The sequence below is a fragment of the Haliotis rufescens genome, unplaced genomic scaffold, assembly GCF_023055435.1.
Source record: "Haliotis rufescens isolate VD_foot unplaced genomic scaffold, xgHalRufe1.0.p SCAF_11, whole genome shotgun sequence".
Lineage (NCBI taxonomy): Eukaryota > Metazoa > Mollusca > Gastropoda > Lepetellida > Haliotidae > Haliotis > Haliotis rufescens.
This window is the reverse complement of record NW_025963791.1, coordinates 42,926,936-42,947,122: the sequence shown is the minus strand read 5'-3', so window position 1 is coordinate 42,947,122 and position 20,187 is coordinate 42,926,936. Positions and strand designations below refer to the sequence as shown.

The 20,187-nt window shown below is 40.4% G+C and overlaps 1 protein-coding gene across 1 annotated transcript in view; it reads left to right on the top strand.

Annotated features, from left to right (window-relative positions):
• Positions 1-19,740, top strand: part of LOC124121087 — a 175,968-nt gene extending 156,228 nt beyond the window's left edge. The window contains exons 62-73 of the mRNA XM_048392794.1: positions 1,447-1,608; positions 1,964-2,122; positions 2,365-2,535; positions 5,589-5,753; positions 6,065-6,226; positions 7,924-8,191; positions 9,207-9,303; positions 9,745-9,829; positions 10,253-10,414; positions 10,685-10,807; positions 17,613-17,709; positions 18,040-19,740. Of these exons, the coding sequence (XP_048248751.1) occupies positions 1,447-1,608; positions 1,964-2,122; positions 2,365-2,535; positions 5,589-5,753; positions 6,065-6,226; positions 7,924-8,191; positions 9,207-9,303; positions 9,745-9,829; positions 10,253-10,414; positions 10,685-10,807; positions 17,613-17,709; positions 18,040-18,217 (1,829 nt within the window). The 3' untranslated portion in view covers positions 18,218-19,740. The remainder of the gene's footprint in view (positions 1-1,446; positions 1,609-1,963; positions 2,123-2,364; positions 2,536-5,588; positions 5,754-6,064; positions 6,227-7,923; positions 8,192-9,206; positions 9,304-9,744; positions 9,830-10,252; positions 10,415-10,684; positions 10,808-17,612; positions 17,710-18,039) is intronic.
• Positions 19,741-20,187: the final 447 nt, after the last annotated feature.

The following is a 20,187-nucleotide window of genomic DNA, read 5'->3' as shown; positions in this document are numbered from 1 at the left end:
CATTGAGGCAGCTGGAGGTCATACACGCTATTGCAATACAGTACCAACGTTAATCGACGGCCGCGATATGGCATCGACTTCAGATGAACATGACGGAGGAAGTGAAACAGCGATCGTTCTGTTTGACTGTAGTATTTTGCAACAGGTGGACATGTGAATATGACGCATTTCAAGGACTGATCATGTTTTGAGACAGATACAATCCCTAGGGCATCAGCGCCCGCCTCAGACAGTTGTGTGACTTCTGTGGCACGGACACAGTGGTTTGAATATGTTTTGGGATAAGCCTGTAGCATGGGATATGGTTCACATCACATCATCTATTCCCAGGGAATAATAATCAAATTTAGACAAGTTTAAAGAAACTATGTCAGTAATGAAAGTCCCATGTTACCAAAGATAAGTAAGATCACAGGGGGAGGTAGTTCCTAGGGCACCAACGCCATCCTCAGACAACTGTGTCACTTCTGTGCCCACCAGTACTGTATGATTAACCTTCAGAAAGTTTGCTTCCATCCTTTTGTCACTTATCCATATCCCTGTTACGTAAGAAAATGATGGAAAGTATTTTTTTATGGCAGTAGTATTCAGTAGCGCCAGATGGCAAGCCCAAAAAGTTACTGTGATTTCAAGACTATGACATTTGCACAGGCAACCAATATTGTGAAAATGCGTCATGATCGTGGGCGGTCATGAGCACTGTAAAAGTCCCGGGTAATGATTCACATCATCAGCAAGCACAAACACTGACTGAACAAACTGCAATTGGATTCGAATTCAGTATAGTTTTGCTCAATGACGTCATCCTTTTGGGATGCAATATAGTTTGATTTCCCCAACCCCTACCTCAACAAAGTCAGCGAGCCTGACCACCCGATCCCGTTAGTCGCCTCTTACAACAACTATGGGTTGCTGACCACCTATCCTTCCTGGATGTTCACGAGTCGCTGTTCATTGATGCACCTCAAGATGACTGCTGAACCCCACCACAAACATTATAGCGACAGGCAATATGAAGTCATTAGTGTCGACCAATATATCTTCATTCATCTTAATGGTCAACTCTTAGGGGTCCGTTATGGTAATATCGGCCAGTCGGGGGCCCATTGCCTGTAGGATTGGCAGTCATTTTGAATCCCAACATGATAACGCCCGTCCACACAAAACTGTGGTATCCAGATATTTTTAGTGAGATGGTTTTAGACTGCTTTTGCATGATTCCGTGTTTTACACTCTATTCAACTTCCATTGATGAACGCCAGCGTCCTGAAGAGCCTCACAAACTGAATCAATTTGTTGCAGCTGTGCAGGCTTGCTCCAGACCACATATAAAGATGGCGTCAGTCAGATGGCTGGGTCCATGGGGTCACAATTGTTGAGAATATATATTCCTCATGTACAGATTGCATAAGAGCTGTCGTTCAGGCAGTCCACCTTATATTCCAGTGAACTGTGTGGAGGGATTCTTTGCCCATAAGACAAACACGTGCATGCCGTGTCCTAAAGGTTACTACAAGGGCAGTATTGGAACGGAGAACTGCACCAAGTGTGATGCTGACAAGACTACACAAACAGAAGCTTCCATTAACCAGAGCGCCTGTAATCTGAGTAAGTGATATGTTACAGTGGGCACCATTCAGTTTCTGTTGTTTTGTTGCACTTATGTACTTTTGTACTGAAAATATTTACCTTCCCGTAATCCTTGTCATATTTTTGGATGCGCCCCCCCCCCCCCCCCTTGAACATGTTATGCATGACGACCCCTGAAAAGACAAAATGCAAAAGCACTTTATGTTTTATTATAAGCTGACCTTTTCAATAAGAACCTCACCAAGTATATGTAGTACCGTTCCCTGATTCCCTCTGACCTACCTCCACCATCCTATAAATGCACTGTGATGCTACTCTCCAAAGACTTTCCTGTAAAAACATGATCGACAAGTGGAAGTTCGTGTAATTTCAGAGGTGTGTCCTGCGGGGAAGTACCGGTCAGAGGCCAACACCTGTCAGGAGTGTGCAGTCGGGGAATACCAGCCTAACTCAGGGCAGACGCAGTGTACAAAATGTGACACGGGATATACCACACTGTCCACAGGATCAAGTACAGCCTCAGATTGTCTAAGTATGTATCGAAACACAAGTGCTGCAAACCTTGGGTAGTATTAATTGTTGTGCCAATGCTAAAGACCATTCTTTAATCCTGACAAACAAAGCGGACTCAACATAAGCACCATTGCTTCCATTTGTTTATCGGACTCATAAATGACCTCTGGTTGAAATCATTCTTTTCCCATCTCGGCCAGTCTGTGAACAGATATGTAAGAGTCCACGTTATATATCTAACCCCATCTGATGTCCTTCCAGATTCCTGTGGGGCTGGAACGTACCTCAATGTGACGTCACGCTCGTGTATCTCGTGTCCCCTGGGCACCTTCTTGCCTAACAACACAGGAACCACCCAGGAGTGTCTCAAGTGCCCCACCGGCATGACAACACGTGACGTTGGAGCTACTCAACAAGACACCTGTGACCTAGGTACATTCAGCTGGAAATACTCAGTGGCTCCAAGGTCATGTCGTGATACAGCTGCAGGATATAGTCACAACAGTTTAGATACAGCTGCATATTTATCCAAACAGCTCCTTATTAGCAGGATAGAGTTAGAACAGTTTCGACAGTTCAGATTATGTTTTTCTTTCTTCTAAAGTCATTTAAGTGTAAGGAAACACATGTTTTCAAGGTAATTTGTGCCCTCTTTTTACCCAATTTTTGCATCATTATGAATTTTACTATGCAAGTATATGGTATTGGCATAAGGCATCTGCAACAACATACACTCTGCTATTCATTTTTTCTCTGCTGTGAGGTTTGACTTCTAGTTTTACAGTATAAGAAAAATAATCCGATCATAAGTAAATAAAAGTGACTAAACCTCTTCATGATCGAATCTAAAAGCAAACCCTTTATCGATTCCAGCTGCATCAAGAGTATGTGTTTATGAATCATTATCAAATAAAGTGACGATACCAAAGTGAGCGTATTCTGCCCGAACGGTGACACGCGTCATAAACACATGCAAAAGTTAAGTGTTTGAAGGACCATATCGTACAAGTCAAAATAGGACATTGCATCGATTTTGGTCATTTGCATTTGAATATAGTTTCTCAATATCCTTGTCGTGTGGGATGGTGGCAAAAACACATTTTGTTGACATCATTGAACTTGGTTCTTTCCCTGAGATTGCAAAACTTCAAGTAAAGAAAGTCCTTCCTCGATTGTAATGTGAATAATGGTTCATCTTTGAGACAGGAACTGGTACTGCCCCCAAATCTTACATAGATGTTTTCAATGAGGAAGTCTAACATTTCACTTTTGTTTTCTCAGTACACTTCACATGACATTGCCCTGAACCTCTGAAGATAAATAGTGTAGGCACAACAAAAGGGCATTGTTTCTTGTACTCGATTTTTCACTTAATCTTCAATTTTGTTTAAACCACAGTGTTTTGTACATTGTATTCTTGATCTAGTCGTCGGTTCAAGCTAAAACAAATAAAATGTTTCGATATTCAAAAATTATGTTGAATATGCAAGATACTGAAACTTTACGTTGAATGTAATTACCTTTGATAATAATAATAATTTAACCCACAGTCAATTGAAGTGCTTCTCAGGTAAAACTAACGAAAACATGTAACACCATTTCAGGCTAACCCATGTGGTTTAGACATGTTAGCATGGTTCGATATAACTGCACACTATTGTTGAATTTGGCAATGTCAGGTTTATATTATGCATTTGTTGGATAGATTAACATGTTGCTCACTTAACATAATCATATTTACAAAATTCCTGACCCAAAATGCCTACAATGTGCCCACTTTACCGCAACCAAACACACAGGACCCATCGAACCAGCCTTCCAACTTCGGAGTTGCCTCCATTCCCTGTGACGTCTTAAAACTCAGATCGTAATTCGAAACAATCAAATCTTTCGGTTACAAATATGTAACTTTGTCCTTATGGTCACCATGATTGGTCACAAAAGCCCCATAAAGAAGGAAATAAAGTTGTCACATAAGTTTGTCATGTTAGATGGTAGTGTACAAAGTTGAAAATCAGTCCTGACAGAATTGAACTTGGTTCTTTTCTGAATTTGTGAAAAGTCAAGCAAATCCTTTGCGTTTTTGAGAATCAACAAGGTTTTAATTCCACTTGTTTCAAATACTGTCTGTGAATATAAAGTCCTTCCTTGATTCTATATATGATTATGGTTAATCTTTAAGACAGTGATTTGGTGGTACATTTGCTAGACCCAGCAATATATCTCTCTTTGAACGGATTTTGATGTTCGTTGATACTTGGATGCTTTTTGGAGAGAAAAACCTTTTTTTTCATTTAAGTACATTTAAGTACCTAAAGGTTGAACAAAGAATCAGCGAAGATGATAGTTTACATTAATTATGTTTCTGAATATATTCGGGGCGGGGTCAGCCTAGTGGGAAACGTGGTCGCTCGTAATCCCAAGCCCTGGGTTCGACTCCCCACATGGTTACAATGTGTGAAGTTCACGTCTTTCCCCAATTTTGATATTGCTGGAATATTGCTAAAAGTAGCAGAATATGATACTCACTCATTTAATCTGAATGTTCCGTAAATATGAATCTGTTGTCTGGTATTAATGACTGCCACACTTTGTTCTCCACCACACCATCACACCACAGGCTCAGTAAGCACACTATTCCAAGACTTGCAGTTGCTGCAATCTCCTGGCATTTGTGTTTAAAACAGAGTTGCAACTTGAACAACAGAAAACACCTCAACTCACAATAACCAACGACATCAAACCGGCCAAACGTTTGTCTGCATTACCCACAATGCACTTGTTTAAATGAAAAAAAAATTATTAAAAAATTGAATTTAGAAATCCTACGTATTGTTGCGTGGGTTTATGGATAACCACATATTGAACGGATAATGAAATATGACCTATATGAATAATAAAATATCCATTTTAGTGGCATTGTATTATGTTTAAAACTTAAATATTTCTTTTAACATAAGAGTACTGCCAGTTAGATGGAAGAGTCCGTTAGCCCTGTTCATGCATTTTCAATTCAAGGCACAGCTTATTAAATGTTTCGTTTTAAAACCATCTCAACACAACGTTATTCCTAAATTTGATATCTTTTCTCCACCCCAAGTATAGTGTAATATAGTATAGTTTTGCCCTGAACTATTGTGTCCTCCTGCTCCAACTATAATAGTTCATGGTATTACAGCAACACCAGAGAATAATAGTTCTTAATTATTCGCCGAAACACATTCCTTTGGGCTTATAAGGCAAAAGCAATGACAATTTTATGAATTGATTAATGAAAGCCAATGGTGACTCCAGGTGTTCGCGAAAAGTGTAATAATGTGAACCTCCCCTACGTGCAGCACTAGCCTCTCACACAATTTGCATAAATAAGGAAGTGCTTGTTGTTGCCTGATTCAGCACAGCATACTGCCATGCGATGGACAGGAAACTAGCAGCATGTATCAACTTGACAGTGGGCATAATGAGAGTGGTCGGTTCTGTTTCAGTGGACTGTCAGCCAGGCAACTACAGGAAAGAGGGCAAGGGTTGTCAGGCGTGCGGCAAGGGGTACTACCAACCGACCAGAGGAAAGACATCTTGTATCAAGTGTGTTGACGGCAAAACGACATTACTCTCTGTCACAAACGCCACGACCGAAGCCCAATGTATCGGTATGTTTGAGGATACGTCTGTGTACGCATGTATCCATGTTACAGCTGAGAGTTCTTGTGATATGACAGTTAACTCTGCTGTTGTCTCAAGTACCCTATGAAACTGTTTAAGTGGCTTATAACTGTAACGCACGTTCTTCACTCCTCTAAATGTCAGGAAAAACAACCTCCTGCAACGATATCGTGATGCAATTTACGTGGTATCAAACACTGTACAAGTGAAGGTCTTTGTGTTTTTAAACAACAAGATTTACAACATAAATCTAAATATGAGATGAGCAGCTTGTGTAATTACAATTGGTTGTCCACAGCTGACTGCCGTGAGGGTGAGGAGTACAATCTACGAACTAAAAATTGTGATCCGTGTCCCATCGGTCAGATTCGGGAACCCAGCGTCAGCGACTTCTGCTACTTCTGCCCCTCTGGTCAGACTACAGCAACTACAGGATCAACGACATGCTTAGACTTCCCAGGTGAGTGAGTGTTGTATGCACATGCAGATGTGTAGGTGACGTTCCAGGTGAGTGAGCGTTGTATGCAGGTGTGTAGGTGACGTCCCAGGTAAGTGAGTGCTGCGTGCAGGTGTGTAGGTGACGTTCCAGGTGAGTGAGTGTTGTATGCAGGTGTGTAGGTGACGTCCCAGGTGAGTGCTGCATGCAGGTGTCTAGGTGACGTTCCAGGTAAGTGAGTGTTGTATGCAGGTGTGTAGGTGACGTCCCAGGTGAGTGCTGCATGCAGGTGTCTAGGTGACGTTCCAGGTAAGTGAGTGTTGTATGCAGGTGTGTAGGTGACGTCCCAGGTGAGTGCTGCATGCAGGTGTCTAGGTGACGTTCCAGGTAAGTGAGTGTTGTATGCAGGTGTGTAGGTGACGTCCCAGGTGAGTGCTGCATGCAGGTGTCTAGGTGACGTTCCAGGTAAGTGAGTGTTGTATGCAGGTGTGTAGGTGACGTCCCAGGTGAGTGCTGCATGCAGGTGTCTAGGTGACGTTCCAGGTAAGTGAGTGTTGTATGCAGGTGTGTAGGTGACGTCCCAGGTGAGTGCTGCATGCAGGTGTCTAGGTGACGTTCCAGGTAAGTGAGTGTTGTATGCAGGTGTGTAGGTGACGTCCCAGGTGAGTGCTGCATGCAGGTGTCTAGGTGACGTTCCAGGTAAGTGAGTGTTGTATGCAGGTGTGTAGGTGACGTCCCAGGTGAGTGATTGCTGCATGCAGGTGTGTAAGTGACGTCCCAGGTGAGTGAGTGCTCCATGCAGGTGTGTAGGTGACGTCCCAGGTGAGTGAATACTGTATTTAAGTGTGTAGGTGACGTCCCAGGTGAGTGAGTGCTGCATGCAGGTGTGTAGGTAATCGATGGCGTAGAACCATACAGACCTTGTGATGTAAAGCATGTAGCAGACTACACTCCTCAGTTTCAGTTGACAGCAGCCTACACTGTTAATGTAGGCACTGTATCCCACTGTTAATGGTTCTTGTAGCCTCAGCAGTCTACATTGTTGAAGTAGGAACTGTATCCTACTGTTGATGGTTCCAGTAGACACAGCAGTCTACATTGTTGAAGTAGGAACTGCATCCTACTGTTGATGGTTCCAGTAGACTCAGCAGCCGACATTATTGAAGTAGGCACTGTATCCCACTGTTGATGGTTCCAGTAGACTCAGCAGCCGACATTATTGAAGTAGGCACTGCATCCTACTGTTGATGGTTCCAGTAGATACAGCAGCCGACACTGTTGAAGTAGGCACTGTATCCTACTGTTGATGGTTCTGGTAGTCTCAGCAGCCTACACTGTTGGAGTAGGCACTGTATCCTACTGTTGATGGTTCCAGTATACTCAGCAGCCGACATCGTTGAAGTAGGAACTGTATCCTACTGTTGTTGGTTCCAGTAGACTCAGCCGCCGATATTGTTGGAGTAGGAACTGTATCCTACTGTTGTTGATTCCAGTAGACTCAGCAGCCGACATTATTGAAGTAGGCACTGTATCCTACTGTTGATGGTTCCAGTAGACTCAGCAGCCTACATTTTTGAAGTAGGCACTGTATCCCACTGTTGATGGTTCTAGTAGACACAATATCCTTCATCTTTGAAATAGTTGTACACTACTTGATCCACCTGTGTTACATAATGGCACTCTATTGTGTCTCTTCAGAGGTTTGCCTTGTTTTGCTTCAGGTACTACCCCCGCGCCAGCGCAGGTGACAGTGAAGTTGGAGATGAAATTCAATGTAACAGACTGTGTCAACAAGGACTTTATAGAAAACACAATCCGTCTCCAGATTGATGTCTTAATTCTCAACTGGGCCAACGAGTTCCCGGACCTCTGCCAGGACAGTTCCTGTGCCAACATTGTTGTCATCATCCTCGTTCCGTGTGGAGGGACCCGCAGTAAGAGACAAACAGGAGGAACAGTCACTGCTCAAATCTCGGCGTCAAATCTACCGTAAGTGCCTACTCCTTGCATCCTTATATTGAGTCAACAACAACAAATATTGTCCGTAACTTTGGGAACGATAACCAGTAACATTCTTTTGTTATCATATTGTTGCGAGGTGAACCATATTATGAAATAAGTAAATGATAATACTGTAATCATTGGATAATTATCCAATTAAATTCAAACACAGTGTTTCAATTCACAGCAGGCAACATAATGTGGCAGATAACAGGCTCTACAATATATGCAGTCACATATTTCCAGAATTTGACACTGTCAAATGTCTTGAAAGAGCTCCATGCTCTATTCTTGAATCCGGAATAGTGTTTGAAGCTGGCGGGAATTTCGTGTTTTCAGATAGGTATCCTAGTCGCACTGGGTATAAATATACGAATGTATGTATATGTATATACAGTCAAGTACGGTTATAACGAACTCAAGGGGACTATAATTTTATTTCGTTATAACCGTAGTTCATTACAAACATATATACAGCATAACTACAGCAAATAGTCGGGAACAAAACAGTAAGTTCGTTATATCCGTAAGTTCGTTATAAGCGTGTTTGTTATAACCGTAGTTTACTGTATACATATGTATATAGTGAGTGAGTGAGCGAGTTGGGTTTAACCCCGCTTTTAACAGTTTTCCAGTTATATCACGGCGTGTCAGTTTAATGTGGGAGCAAAGACCGAAGTGGTGTAGGTATATATAATTTGCCAACATAGGACACAGAAGTCAGGCCGTTACATGGCCTCGAATTGCCCTTGTATCATTTTTATACAGGTACAGGCAAGGTAGCCTTCTAGAAACTGTACGATCCCGAAACTTCTCGAACGACCAAGTATGTTTCTTTTGTGAAGAAACTCCAATGGAGGTAACTTTAATCACACTTCTGTAACAATCTGGCAACTACTTCATTCGACATTTTACCACTACCACATCTACTGCCACGGACACTAATTACAATAACAACATAACAGTGTTGATATCTTGTTGATAACCACTATTCAATTGGCAGAGAGAAACTTACCAATAAGAAGAGCACTGTGAGTAGAAGTCCAGAATCTGTGCTGGTACAGGCTCTATATGATAATGCTGCTGTTACCCCAGCACTGGTGAGTACATCTAAAAACGCCGTTCTTAAAGTCGATCTGGAAACATTGTTCCAGTTGTAGATCAAGACACTGTTCCAGTAGTATATCTAGACACACTGTTCTGGTAACATATCTGAACCACTGTTCCAGTAGTAGATTTGGACATGCTGTTCTGGTAGTAGATCTAGACCACTGTTCCAGTAGTATATCTAGACACACACTGTTCTGGTAGTAGATCTGAACCACTGTTCCAGTAGTAGATTTGGACACACTGTTCTGGTAGTAGATCTGAACCACTGTTTCAGTAGTATATCTACACACATTGTTCCAGTAGTAGATTTGGACACACTGTTCTGGTAGTAGATATCGACACACTGTTCTGGTAGTAGATCTGGACCACTGTTCCAGTAGTATATCTAGACACATTGTTCTGGTAGTAGATCTAAACATGTTGAGTTGTAGACTGCTGCCGGAATCACATTCGACTCACTCACTCCACCAACAATATCATGTGGGTCTGGCCTTGTGAAGAAATTAGGGAAATGTGGTGAGTCATCATCTACTATATCTATTGACTGATAATTGTGACAGTGATCGACGTATTCTTCCGTTTGTGTATCAGGCCTGCAGATGAACTGGGAAAAGAGCATGTTCTACCTCTAAACTTAACCTTCAGGTGTAGCCTTTCGCATGACTTTGATTTAGTTGTAGCTGGGACTTCATGACTACTGAGAAAAGGATGAGACACTCTAGGTGTTCCTCGCACAGAATCATGAAAGTCATCCATTTGTAGTAAAACATCAAGGCAAGATACATTTCTCAATAATGGATAACAACCCATGAGCATGTTGCTGAAGGCAACTTCACGCCTATGAAAAAAGTACCTTGATAAAAGCGACTTGTCATCCATGATCACCAGTACGTGTCCAGTTTTAATGAATGTCAGTCGGATCCTCTTTGGTTACTACAGAGCCCTGCCCAGCCGGCACAAGACACAACACGTCGACAGAAGCCTGCCAGGACTGTGACATCGGTCAGTACCAGGACCAGACAGGGAAGACATCTTGTAAAGTCTGCCTTGGTATGCGTTCAACCATCGTGACCAAGAGCACCAACGTTTCAGATTGTGTTTGTGAGTACATCTGTGATTCCATGCCAAAAAAAATAATCATATGTGCTATTAATGAATTGACATTGTGTCAGTATTGAAAATGTCTGAATATGGACTATGTTAAATCATGCAAAACCGATTTTATATCATTTGTTTGACGATGGACACCAACTGGGCTAAAATCCTCACTTACGGTGTTCATGGCGAAACCAAAGGGGCGATTATGACCTGTCTCCCTATGTACACACTGCCCATGTACGTAGCTGATATGTTAACCTCTTGTCTTTGCAGCCAAGTGTCAACTAGAAACGGGTTATTGTAAAAACAGCGGAACCTGTAGGGACAGTACAGATGGAACAGTGAGCTGCGCCTGCAGTGAATACTACACTGGTGATACCTGCTCTGTCCGGCGATGTGAGTAACTGTTAAACACACCACACATAGAACACACCACACATAGAACACACCGCACATAGAACATACTACACCAGTGACACCTGCATTGTCCGGCGATGTGAGTAACTGTTGAAACACACCATAAATAGAACATACTACACCGGTGACACCTGCACTGTCTGGCGATGTGAGTAACTGTTGAACACACCACACATAGAACATACTACACCGGTGACACCTGCACTGTCCGGCGATGTGAGTAACTGTTAAACACCACACAAAGAACATACTACACCGGTGACACCTGCACTGTCCGGCGATGTGAGTAACTGTTGAACACACCACACATAGAACATACTACACCGGTGACACCTGCACTGTCCGGCGATGTGAGTAACTGTTGAACACACCACACATAGAACATACTACACTGGTGACACCTGCACTTTCTGGCGATGTGAGTAACTGTTGAACACACCACAAATAGAACATACTACACTGGTGACACCTGCACTGTCTGGCGATGTGAGTAACTGTTGAACACACCACAAATAGAACATACCACACCGCTGACACCTGCACTCTCTGGCGATGTGAGTAACTGTTGAACACACCACACATAGAACATACTACACCGGTGACACCTGCACTGTCCTGCGTTGTGAGTAACTGTTGAACACACCACACATAGAACACACCACACATAGAACACACCGCACATAGAACATACCACACTGGTGACACCTGCACTGTCCCGCGTTGTGGGTAACTGTTGAACACACCACACATAGAACATACTACGCCTGTGACACCTGCACTGTCCCGCGTTGTGGGTAACTGTTGAACACACCACACATAGAACATACTACACCTGTGACACCTGCACTGTCCGGCGATGTGAGTAACTGTTGAACACACCACACATAGAACATACTACACCAGTGACACCTGGACTGTCTGGCGATGTGAGTAACTGTTGAACACACCACACAAAGAACATACTACCACAGTGACACTTGCTCTGTCTGGCGATGTGAGTAACTGTGTGAGTGAAATGTTTCTTCCAGTTATAATTACAACCTGGATCCCCCCAAGGCTTGTAAAGCTCTCTTTCCGGCTGCACAAAATTGCTACAATGTTGACGTTCATGTCTTTTATCCAATTTAAGCCTTAGATCCTTTTATACATTGAGGACATTTTCTGGTGCATCCCCAAGCAAACGTGTAGAGCCTGTGGAGCCGCAACACTCAAATTCAGAGATATATCAGGGAATTCACTGACCAAGTGCACCACTACCACAGAATCAAGCATGAAATGCATCATAATCCAAACAATCAGCTGGTATATGAACAAATTTGCGGTTAATTTTCTATTTCTCCAAATATAGATTGACATCTGCATGCAGGTAACCATGTCCTTGGCATTCCTTACAGTGGCACACGCTTTTTTAAAGAAGTCAGCAGTGTTTCACTGTGAAGTAGCTGGCTTTGATCTTACTTTGCTCTATCGAGTGTAATGAGAGGAGAGATGATCATGTGAACCTAATGCTGGTGATGCTTTCATTGTCCAAAGGTTGAGCAACCACAAGAAACCAGAAATGCTTGGAAAAAATTCTTTTGAAATATATCAGAAGGTTTTATTCGACCTGGCGTTGAAAGAATGGATGACTCAATTAGAACTTAAACATGAGCTTCTTTGGTGCAGCCACAGCATTTGATGCACAAAAAACATGTACTTAAATAGGCCTGTACATGTCGCTGAGTAACACGGGACCTAAGACTCGCCAAGTGGTAGGTTATAGTAATAAAGCTGTGGTTGCTACCGATAAACAAACACTAGGCATTCAGTAAGTTTAGTTTTGCTAATTTGCTTGTCACGCTCTTCTAGCTTGGCTACATTATTGATGAGTGATCCCCTCATTGTTTGCATTGCATTGTCAAGGCCTCGTAATTATCTATACCTGTACTCCAAGGGTGGCACCTATAAAATCATCATAGGTGGCAAGATGTCCTCAAGACCAAATTATCTTCATCTATGGCAGCTGCTGTTACACCAAGTTACCTCCCCACTATTTGAAGAACCTTAGTGGACTTTGCAGAAAGTTTTGCTTGTCGGTTGTCATAGTCTACAAGACCTGATACCACCATAGCGCCTAGCTATCGTAGACAATGCTAGGGGTTTCCAAGTATGAAAATGTATAAGTTCAATATCTGGAGAGCCACACAGTTGCAGTATTCCTTTATTATCTAGTGTAAACTTGGAAAAGTCAGGACCAATAGGAGTAACATATTTTTTACCATCTTTTAAAGTGTTGTAATAATCATTAACAGTTGATTGTAAAAGTTCCTCATTAACATTTATTCCTTGTCCCATGAAGTTGGTTTCATCAGTCTCTCCTTCAGCTGTTGTAGTAGTATCTGTTAGGTAATCTAGATTAATATAATCCATTTTTATAGTGGACATAAGGAAAGGTCATTTCAGTATAAGAATGTCTTTACAATGTGGACACAAGTAAATCACCAACGTAGACTTTGGGATCCGTAGACTCCCTGTCCCTTGCAGATGTGTCACTGTCCGAATTCCTTACCTCAAAGAATGCTCTATGGCTCGACTTGCGAAACACAGATGATGACCGACAACACTACAAGGGGCGAAGAATAGAGAATGTCAGGATGTCACTGTAGGCTGAAGTAAACATAATTTTGTATGTCATTATAGATGCTTTACTTAATCTACAAACTGAAGATTCATTCAAGCAATCTATTATCAATCTTTCACCTAGAGTGAATGAGTGAGTGAGTATGATTTTACGCCGCTTTTAGCAATATTCCAGCCATATCACGGCGGGGGACACCAGAAATGGGCTTCACACATTGTACCCATGTCGGGACTCGAACCCGGGTCTTCGGCGTGACGAGCGAACGCTTTAACCACTAGGCTACCCGACTGCCCCTTCACCTAGAGATCCTCACTGCACTATCGTCTGTGGGCAAATGGGGTATAATAAAACAATTTTTATTCTCGATATTTTACAAGGTCATTATTACAATTTTTCTCCCATATTATTCTTTGCTCAACTATAAACATAAATAAAACATGCCTATCAAGCTAATGGGTAATAAAGGATCCTGAGATGTTCAAAGTTCATCCACGTGAACGTTTAAAAGACTTTACGAGCTACTGTTACAGCAGCCGAATGACTGGCAAATCTAATGGTATAGGAAAAACACCACTTCTACTGAACACAGTTCAAAAATTGAATGTGGTTCAATTAGAGGTAAATCCCCATGTAATACTTTGGCGGAAAAATACTACTGCAGTCACAGATGGTAAAATGTGGGTAAACACAGTGTATCATTCAGCTAAATCACCAGCACCTATGGTAGATTTTAATGGTCATGATATGGGTATGATTATCCTAGATGTAGATCTAACTATAGCAACAAAAGATGTTCTAATCAAGGAAAGGCTTATCCGAGAAGACATAATGAAATAATTAAACATTTTAATGTTTATGCTATAATAATGGCATCGGTTGTAATGGTGGTTAGTGGAGCTATTGGCAATGCCCTAGCTTTTTCAGGGAGTGTTTTTGTATTCTCTACTATAAGAATCGAACATGAGAGAAATTGAAGAGAAATATGAAAGGCATGATAAAGCTTTAGAACAACTTGAAACCACCCAGTCTCAATGGACTACGAAAAACCCACACAAATTCAAACTGTTAGTGATATGAAAACTGACATGCTTTAGTACTATCTTATTTATGGATAGCAATTCAATTGATCCCAAGCTAAAACTATCTCAATTTTATACACCATCAGAGGGTCAGAAAGGCCTAGCAATAACATTCATTGCAGGAGGCTTGACACACAAATTACACATATGTTCCTGGAAGTGTATATTTAGCATGATGACAAAGGGGACAATCCGGTTAATATCTTACTGATGGGAAAATCCACAACTTGCAACAATACTTGTACAGGTGAATATAGTGGCATTCATGTGATATCGATGAGAAAAGGTCATATTAACCATATATGCTCTGTTTGCGGAACTGGGGTCAAAGGTCATAATTATGTTTATGTAAAGCACACGGGGATGTTACAATACAAAATCAGATTATTTATCAAAGGAAGGACTACCTCAATGAGAGAAATAGACTGGGTAGGATTAGAATTTAGACTAAAATGTTTTTGATGAGTCATTTGTTTTTTGACACATTAAAAAAATTATTTAGAGATGACTTTGCATAAAGTTATACAGCATAATAACTATTGTCAGAGAGCTGTTATCTTTGGCAAAACAATGTGGTCAGAGACGTTATTTTCGAATGAGAAGCTGAAATGATTATTTACTGGACTTGAAACCCCCGACTATCAGAGAACTCAAAGCTCAAGCAAGAAACCGTTGGCTGAGTGGTCATTCTCAAAGGAGAAAAGCTGAATTGATTGTTAATAAAAATGCTGAATCAGTCGAGCAAACTTAATTAGGAGTCAGATGATTTATATAGTATAAAATACAAGCTAACATTTAAAATGCCATTAAATAAATATACACCAGATGACAGTGTTGAATATACCGAACCTTATTTCAAGGGCAACCAAAAACTTATAACCAAATCAATTTCTTTCAGTTCATCATTAGATACATCACTTCAGCAGATTAAAAAAAAACCTTTAAAGTGCTGGACTAACAGAGGTTCAAGTTGGGTTGTGGATAGGATTTATACTTTATATTAGTATATAGCACATTATATGCATTTGAAAGGTGGGTGTTTTATAGATTTACCCTCATATTATAAGAAAAACAAGCCATAATTAAAGTTAAAATAATGATGATGCCCTCTGTTTAAGGTGGGCAAGAAGATCAGCCTTATGTCCTGCTGAATCTAAAATTTCAAATAGGCCTACGAGCCATCCCAGAAATGATGGACTGGAAGTATCTAAACCTAGACCATGCCCAATGAGAGGGAGTAAAGACACGTCTTGCCTACCAGGAACTGTGAAAAATTATCACAATGCCGTTTCACATCTAGTGGAAATATTAAATGTGAAATTGAACAAATACTTTATACAGAGCTCATTATTTTTATCATCTATATATTTTAAAGTAAACGAATGCTGAATGTACAGATGCATAGTGCTTAAACGCCCATGATGATGATAAACCCTTGGCCAGCTGCTGGTTAAGTAGAAAGTCACCATTTATGGTACACAAAAAGGACGTTCATTGTGCTCGTTACATACATTGATTGTTAGTTTAGATATTCACATTGTCAAGTTCTAAAAGTCTCTTCACAGACTTAGCATTGTATGTAATGTTATTTTTGTAGGAGTGACAGAAATAGCAACACTTATAGATTGACCACTTACTGACAAAGCCTGTAAAGCTGCTAAGCGCCACAAGTCAGCCAACAGCCATTGAAAACATTTGTCACGCATCTCTGCACCATTGTGCTGGTAGCTTAAGGTCACACCTCCAAATAGTATTGAAATCAAATTAAGGAACGTGTGCATTCTGCATTTTCATTTTGACATTTAAATATTACGCCGAATATCGTAATATTTTTTCTCTCTGACTTAATATATCTAGGACAAATGCTATTCGGAACAAAATCACAATAATGTTTTCACTTACCTTGCTCTTTAATGGCCAATATCATGCACTATTATGCTTATGCCACTGACCAATGGCCTTGACCAGACAACACTTCATGCTGCTATCCCCTAGAATGATTTAAAAAATATTCGTAAAAGTTTTGATATGCCTTGATTCGTATTGTGTGATTCAACCTCGGTTTTGCTCGTCGTGGTAAAGAAAACCAAAGGGAATTAACTTCATCTTCCTTGCGGGGATTCACAGATGAAGATGGTTCCGTGTTCATTGAAATGACAAACTCAAGGGTCACTAAAATAACAGGGGGATCTCAAAGACTCATATTGGCCAACAAACGTATTTAAACATAGGACCAGTTAAGCTGCATGTCTTAAATCTCGCACTTTTTTGACATCTCTGTTCACCACCTCAGTTTCAGATGAGTTGACACTATCTTAAATTGGGGCCAAACAGCACGGATTTTGATTATTTGTATCTTATAGATACGCATAACTACAAATTACAAGTAAGATGAGGAACTGTGATAAAGAATTGAATTTGTGGTATTCCTGTTGTTTGTTGGTTTTTTTGTAATAGAATTGGGCGTGACCACACCTTTCGTAAGATGAAACATCTTTATCGGAGTACCTCGGAATCTGTGATCAGTTCCGTTGCACCCGATATCATGCATCTTGTTGAAGGTAAGCACGAGGGGACGTATTGCTAATAACAGCCTGGTTGCGTCATGCGCTCGGAAAATTCATTCCTCATAATATATATTTTGATTAATGTTCATGTCACAATGTCAATAAATATTTCGTTTTGTAAGATTACTGCATCGTATTCAAATGAAATCTTCAGACATCCATTCAGCATAACATCACGCAAATCTTACAAAACAAAATATTTATCTCCTAAGTGAACACTCTGATATATCATGAAACTATGGCATCTGTGCTATTAAACAAGTGAACACTCTGATATATCATGAAACTATGGTATCTGTGCTATTAAACAAGTGAACACTCTGATATATCATTAAACTATAGTATCTGTGCTATTGAACGAGTGAACACTCTGTTGTATCATGAAACTATAGTATCTGTGCTATTGAACGAGTGAACACTCTGTTGTATCATGAAACTATAGTATCTGTGCTATTAAACAAGTGAACACTCTGTTGTATCATGAAACTTTAGTATCTGTGCTATTTTCTGTCCTTCAGCTCTTGAGTCAAACCTGCCTTGGGTCATCGTCGGCGTCTGCATTGGCCTCTTTGTTCTGCTCGTCACCATCCTGGGCGGGGGCTTTCTTTGGCACAAGTAGGTTTTCATGGCGCCATAACGTTGTAGTTGTAATGGTAGATAAAGCAATTAAATATTTGATATTTGAGGCTTACAATCTTTGTCTTCGAATCAGCCATAATTTTCATAGGAAAGACATATCAGCATTAAATATAATGCAAAGCTTCGACAAGAATTCAAACAGAATGCATAAGAGCACAGTTAAAAAAAGTATTTAAGATAATGTATAGGAAAAATGAAGGCTCGTTTACAATAGATGAGTTGTATATCAGTGATAATATCACAAACGTCTCTCATTGTTCTCGGTGTTGTTCAAAGATGTATGAGTGTTCTTTGTCTTAACCCCAGGCATTCTAGAGGCAGCGCCAGGAATGACAAACACATGATTGTTGACGAATCATCCGCTCACCGTGACTATATGAGGTCGCCATTTGCAGCACACCAGGGATACATACAGTACACAAACCCAGAGTATAATGAAGCCTACGATTTCTACAGTGCAGACGGAAGACATTCGGACCAATAGAATGGTGTACTTAGAGAAGTCTATTGATGGCATTCATTTTTTTCCTTGCATTTAAATTAAAGATATGTATCCATTTCATTGATTTGTCAGTTGAAAACGAAACAAAAATATGCAGGCAGCCCTCATTATGTTGGGCTGCTTTAAGGTTTTTGGCAAATATAGAGAATCTCCGTCGCCCACACATAGGGCTACAAGATACAAGAACATATACAGGATATTATATATACTAAATCTTCTTGTTGTCTTTTGGAATTTAAAATGTATCATTCACCATTGTAATGGGTCAAGGTCACCCGAGCATCAATCTCTGGAAAAAAGGTCATTGGAAAACTCTTCAGAGACCTCCAATATGGTCATGATTCCTCCTTTGATGTTTCAAAAGGATTATGTGCCATTTGTATGAACCAAGCCTTTCCAGCAGCAGTTCTTAAGTCTTGCAGATGTTATGAAGATATTATTTAGATAATTACGCATGAAAATAAATGACATACTTATTTCGACGGGGCGGTTGGTAGCCTAGTGGTTAAAGTGTTCGCTCGTCACGCCAAAGACCCGGGTTCGATTCCGGACATGGGTACAATGTATGAAGCCCATTTTTTGTGTCCCCTGCTGTGATATTGCTGGAATATTGCTAAAAGCGGCGTAAAACCATACTCTCTGACTGACACTATTTCGACAATAGTGTCATTGTTACATTTTATTCCACTAAGGAATAATGTATTTGGTTTGCATATTGTGGTATCAAGGGAAATGTTCATAAAATACATGTGACTGACACGAAAGATCACATTCACAAGGCCATATGTCAAACATATGTTCGTAGCTACTGTAGGCATAGGAAATGTGCTGCATATCAATCCCAGAAATGGTACTGACTTGGAAAGGCTTTGGGTGTGATCTAAACTCCTCTTGCATGACACGTTTTCAGAACAGAAAGTGGTGGAATTAAACCTACATATTAAAGTACATATAACTTTATCATTGTAATAAAAGACATGAAACTTAATATATGAATGTCTTACTCTGTTATACGTATGTTTCAAAACCCGGAAGTGACGTAATGACTCTCTCTTTAAGGTAAGGAGCAGCGTGGTGTACATGGAATTCTCTATTTTCACCTGAACCATGTTCCCGAGTGGTACACTTGGCTGCTTCTGGTTTTGTTTGTAAAAGTTTACAGATATGTTTCTTGTTAATAAAGTCTGAATGTGTGTATTCTATTTCGCGCTCACATTTATGTTATTATCAATATTTTCTCAAGTATATGGTATATCTAGCTATGACACCTGTAGTACATATTGAATGCATCAGAAAACTAACTCAACAACGGAGAGACATCTAACTTCATTTAGCAAATTCACAGTATTCTCATGTACTCTACATATATCTTACCTTTATTCGTTTATTCTTCTAATAGATTTGCTTTCAAGAGATATAATATACCCAAGCAAGTATATTGTTTTGTCCTTGTGCTACGTTTGTTACAAAATCTGTATATCAAAACTAATAAAAAATCATTTATATATATTTGTTCAGAATTGTTATTCTATATTTCCGTAATAGTGTGATTGCTCTGTATCCATGGGTCAGTGTGATCGATGGAGGCATTCAATTTCTTCAAGATTGCCCATACTTGTTAACATGATATCTTCACTCACTGTAATCTACACCACAACCTGGTCGTACTTGAGTTGCATCCATGTTCAAACACAGAGCTGGTACTGTGGATCAACTTGCCAGTGAGACTTACAACCAACATACTGGCCTATTCCCTGAAAATATATACGCTTCACAAAAAAGAAACATAAAGTCAAATTTGTGTGAGGTAGGAAAATATATTTATACAAGTAACTGTACAAGGTATTGAGCCAAAATGTTGTGGAGAGAACACTTGGTGATTTTAGTGAGACGAGTATGTGAATCACATCCTTGGGAATGGTAGCCCAGTGGCCCTGAAATGCAAACACCAA